Source organism: Nicotiana tabacum, chromosome 16, assembly GCF_000715075.1.
Source record: "Nicotiana tabacum cultivar K326 chromosome 16, ASM71507v2, whole genome shotgun sequence".
Classification (NCBI taxonomy): Eukaryota; Viridiplantae; Streptophyta; class Magnoliopsida; order Solanales; family Solanaceae; genus Nicotiana; species Nicotiana tabacum.
In genome coordinates, this window is record NC_134095.1 from 106,392,397 (window position 1) to 106,397,675 (window position 5,279).

General features: G+C 38.0%; 1 protein-coding gene across 1 annotated transcript; it reads left to right on the forward strand.

Annotated features, from left to right (window-relative positions):
• Positions 1 to 4,045: 4,045 nt before the first annotated feature.
• On the forward strand, positions 4,046 to 4,925 carry LOC142170352 (secreted RxLR effector protein 161-like). The gene is made up of 3 exons (XM_075232245.1): positions 4,046 to 4,218; positions 4,370 to 4,468; positions 4,526 to 4,925. The coding sequence occupies exons 1-3, from the start codon at positions 4,046 to 4,048 to the stop codon at positions 4,923 to 4,925; spliced, it is 672 nt and encodes a 223-aa protein (XP_075088346.1).
• The last annotated feature ends 354 nt before the right edge of the window (positions 4,926 to 5,279 follow it).

Consider the following 5,279-nt stretch of genomic DNA (forward strand, 5'->3'; position numbering starts at 1 on the left):
GGAGCCGCGTTCGTGAAGGTTAGAGTCTGGAGGCATCGCGTCCGCGATAGGTAAGACGCATTCGCAAAGGAGGAAAATTTGGTCAACTTAAGTTTGTGCTTCGCGAACGCGAGGCTTTGACCACATTCGCGAAGAAGGATTTGGATGCCTGGGCAGAATGTTTAAATAGCCATTGTCCGCGATTTTGGGGGTAACTTCCACCATTTTTGAGCGATTTTGGAGCTTTCTGAAGAGGATTGAAGAGGGATTCAAGGGGGAAAACTTGGAGGTAAGATTTATGGACTTAATACTCAATCTTAATGTGAATTCTACCTAATTAATCATGGAATTTAAGCCTAATATTGAAGAACTAGAGATTGTAATTGGAGGCATAGAATTTGGGACTTAGGGGTCGTTTGTGGTTGGATTTTGATGTTTTTGATATGAATGAACTCGGGGAGTGATAAGGAGTCTATTGATGTAATTTTTATCGAAATCCGAGACATGGGCCCAGGGGTCGGGTTTGGCCAATTTCGGGATTTGTATTGTAATTTGATTTCTTTCGAGTGGGCTTTATTCCCTTAGAAGCTATTTTAATGGTTTTGCACTGATTTTGGTTATATTTGGAGCATCCGGAGGTCGATTCGAGAGGCAAAGGCATCGCGAGCTAGAGATTTGGACCAGATAGAGGTGAGTAATGATTGTAAATGTTGTCCTGAGGGTATGGAACCCTGAATTTCACATCGTTGTGCTATATTGAGGTGACGCACACGCTAGATGACGACGTGGGGTCGTGCACCATTGGGGATTGTGACTTAATCCAACCCGAATGACTGTTTTATCACGTATTTGATTGAAAACTATTTGTTATCATCATGTTTTGGGTTGAATGCCATGTTTGGGCCTCGTGCCAACTATTTGAACCCTTAGGGGATTTTTACTGATATTTTCTCATTGTTTTGACTTTATACTTGTACTCAGCCATGCTATATCCTACTATTTTCATAACTCAGCCATGTTTACTCTATCTTAATACATTAAATGATAATTTGGGCTAAGCATCATGTTTTAATGATGCCCGAGTGGCTTATGAGATTCTGACTAAGTAAGGCCGAGGGCCTGTGTTGTGAATATACACTAATTCATGATTTTGAGGCCGAGGGCTTGAGATTGTACGCCACGAGGTAGCTTGCTGATATGGGGCCGAGAGCCTACTGATTATTCCACGAGATGGCTTGATATTACGCTTGGGCTATAAGAGGCCCCTCCCAGAGTTTGTACACCCCCAGTGAGTGCGGGTACCCATTGTGATATGTGATATAGCCCGGGGGCTGGTGTTGTTCCATGATATTGCCCGAGGGGCGGATTTTGTTGACATTGTGCCCGAGGGGCAGATTTTTATGTGTTTATCTGTTCTAGCTACTTCTCATTTAATTGTTTAGCTGTTAAAAAGGTATTTTAAAGAAGCTTCTTCTGAACTAAGTGTTTTTTCATGTTTCCACTTTTTAATTTCTTTTACTGGTTTTATACTGCTTCTTTATAGTATGTTGATGTACTTTTACGTGATTTCCTATCGCTCAGTCTTCATTTGTTATTATTACTCATTGAGTTGGAGTACTCACTTTACTCCCTACACCCTGTGTGCAGATTCAGGCGTTTCAGGTCCTGCTTGCGAGGGTTGAGAGCTTCTAGCAGATTCCGGAGATTCACTATGTAGCTTCTTGGCGTTCGTAGCCCAGTGCTTCTTCCCCTATCTTATTTTTCCTTGTTTAGTTCTGTAATAGACTATGTATACTTTTCCTATCTTTATTTAGATAGTAGATTCTCATGACTGGTGACACCCTGATGCTAGGCTATGTCTATTCTGCAAACTGTATTATTCACCTTATTTTGGGATTATTATTATTATGTTAACGACTTAATTTGTATTATTTAATTTCTTAAAAATGAATTGGGAGTGTGTCGGCTGACCTTGTCTTCACGAAAGGCACCATCACGACCGGGTCTGGGTTTAGGGTCGTGACATTCAGTTAGTAGTAATAGAGTATTAGCTTTAAAGGTCACATTATATATACTTTCCGTTAAAAGGAATTTAATTTCGGTTTCTAGCGCTATGAGACATGGTTATGACATAAATTTTCATGATATTGATAAATGTTTTATTAATCATAATAAACGTTATCTCTCTTCGGCTATATTGAATAATAATCTTTTTATTGTTGATTCTATTCCTAAACCGTTACAACCTAAAGAACTGAATTATATTGATTTACCAAATACGAGAAAACGTTCTTCTGAATTGAGTGAAACATATTTATGGCACTTGCGTTTGGATCATATAAATCTAAACATATTTTCAAGGTTAGTTAAGGATGGACCTTTAAGTTCATTTAAAGTGGAGGCACTACCAACTTGTGAACCTTGTTTAGAAGGAAAAATGACAAAACGAAATTTCCCCTCAAAAGGAAATCGAACAAGTGATAAATTAGAGTTAATTCATTCTAATTTATGTGGTCCAATGAATGTCCAAGCAAGAGCGGTTTTTAGTATTTTGTGACTTTCACAAATGATTACTCAAAGTATGGATATATTGTTGCATCAAAAGTCTGAATGTTTTGAAAAGTTCAAATAATTTATGACAGAGACTGAAAAGCGACATAATAAATATATCGAGTCACTATGATTTGATCGTAATGGGGAGTACCTCTCTGCGGAATTTATTAATTACTTATCATAATGTGGAATTACCTCTCATTTATCTACACCTAGAACACCACAACAAAATGGTGTTGCTGAAAGAAGAAATAAGACTCTTATGAAAATAGTTAGATCAATGATGAGTTATTCTAGTTTGCCTTCGTCCTTTTGGGGATATGCCTTAGAAATAGCAAATTACATTTTGAATTTAGTTCCTCCAAAGTCAGTACCTTTGACCCTTATAGAATTGTGGATTGAGCGCAAGCCTAGTCTATGGCATATTCGAGTTTAGGTTTGTCCGGCACATGTGCTAAAAGAGAAAACAGATAAATTGGAGGCGAGAATGAATATATGTGTGTTTGTGTGTTATCCAAAAGGGATGAAAAGTGGTTTATTATATTGTCCTAAAGAAAAGAAGGTAGTTGTTAGCACAAATGCCATGTTTCTTGAAGAGGACTATATGATGAACCATGTTCCTAGAAGTAAAGTTGTTTTACATGAACCTAGCTAAGGAATGGAAACTCGGTCATCTGAAAAACAAAACAACCAGATGCCTACCCCAGAAGTCGATTTTGACATACCATTGTATTTTCATAGTGGGAGAAATATCAATAGACTTGATGTCCCACAAGAACAAGTGCCCGAAGTCATACTACCACAAAGTAGTGGGAGTTATGTTGAGCAAACTACATAACAGGACGAGTCGTTGATATCCCCATGGATAGCACAGAGACTCAGGTTCCTGATAATGATGTGGTTCAACCACAAGATCATAATGGTGTAGTTGCAACTGATATAGTGCGTAGTTGTCGTAGGAGAGAAATAAGACAGCTAGTTCATTGTACGCTCTTGGTAGAATCATATGATAGGATCCCTGAGAAGCCAACTTCTGAACCTGTCAATTACGACCAAGCAACATGATAAAAATACAGATAAGTGGGTTGCTGCTATAAAATCAGAGATAGGGTCTATGTACTCTAATCAAGTCTGGGATCTTGTAGAACTACCTGCGGGGTTTAAACGCATTGGATGCAAGTGTATTTATAAGAAAAAAAGAGGTGTAGACGGAAAAGTGCAAACTTTTAAAGCAAGGCTTGTAGCGAAAGGGTTTACTCAGAAAGAACTGATCGATTATGAGGAAATCTTCTCACTGGTAGCCATGCTTAAGTCTATTAGGATTCTCTTATCCATTGCTGCTCATTATAATTTTGATATTTGGCAAATGGATGTCAAGACAACTTTCCTTAATAGAAGTCTTGATGAGTGCATCTATATGATGCAACCAGACGATTTCGTGGAAAGAGGAAAGGAATATATGTTTTTTTACGCTTAAAACGTCCATTTATGGACTGAAACAGGCATCTAGGGCATGGAACACTTTTTTGACAAGGTGATTAAAACTTTTGGTTTTGATAAATATCTTAACGAGTCTTGTGTATACAAGAAGTGTGATAGGGACAAAGTGGCATTTTTAATCTTATATGTAGATGACATATTGCTCATAGGAGATAATGTAGGCATGTTGGGTTCAGTTAAGCAGTGGTTGTCCACACACTTTGATATGAATGATTTGGGAGAAGCGGCTCATATCTTTGGGATCAAGCTCTTGCAAGATCGCAAGAAAAGGATATTAGGCTTATCCCAGGCTCTTTATATTGATACAATACTCTCCAAAAGGATTTCTCCCTTTTAGGCATGGAATTTCTCTATCTAATGATCAGTCTCCTAAAACTGATAAAGATATAGAAAAGATGAACGCAGTCCCCTATGCATCTGCTGTGGGGAGTCTGATGTAGGTCATTTTATGTATTAGACCTGATATCTGCGTTGTCATGGGCATTGTTAACAGATTTCAGTCTAATCTTGGGAGAGAGCAGTGGACAGCGGTTAAGCATATAATCAACTACCTGAAAAGGACTAGGAATTATATGCTAGTCTACCATTCGGATGACCTTGTGCCTATTGGTTACACTAATTCGGATTTCCAGTCAGATAGAGATTCTAGAAAGTCTACCTCAGGAAATGTGTTTACTCTAGGAGGTGGAGCCATAAGTTGGAAGAGCATCAAGAAAACTTTTGTTGTTGATTCCACCATGGTTGCCGAATGCGTGGTAGCCTCTGAGGCAGCCAAAGAGGTTGTTTGGCTTGGGAACTTCCTAAGAAAGTTGGGTGTGGTTCCCTCGATTCAAGCACCAATAGCACTTTATTGTGATAATAGTGGTGCGCTTACAAATTTGAAGGATCCATGAAGCCATAAAGAGCAAAGCACATTGAGTGAAATATCATTTAATTCGTGAGATAGTGTAAATAGCGGATGTAGTAGTCACCAAGATTATGTCACAGAACAACTTGGCGGGCCCGTTTACTAAGAGCTTGCCTTAGAAGATTTTTGATAGGCATGTAGACAGAATGGGTGTTAGAATTATAGATGCATGGTTATGAGTCTAAGTGGGAGATTGTTAGGATATACTATAAACTATACGTATTGTTATAGTATTCTTTATGGAACAATTATTTATTTATTTATTTATTTATTTATTTATTCAAGTCAATAAAGTTTTATTTTAAAAAGATCATACATGTGTCTATGTGTCTTTTGCTTA

Bases quoted from the DNA above. Each gene is read 5' to 3' on its own strand.
- LOC142170352 (XM_075232245.1), top strand. From the start codon at position 4,046: ATGGAACACTTTTTTGACAAGGTGATTAAAACTTTTGGTTTTGATAAA. The intron at 4,219-4,369 runs GTTGTCCACACA...TCTCCCTTTTAG, and splicing joins TTGGGTTCAGTTAAGCAGTG to GCATGGAATTTCTCTATCTA. The intron at 4,469-4,525 runs GTAGGTCATTTT...CATTGTTAACAG, and splicing joins TCTGCTGTGGGGAGTCTGAT to ATTTCAGTCTAATCTTGGGA.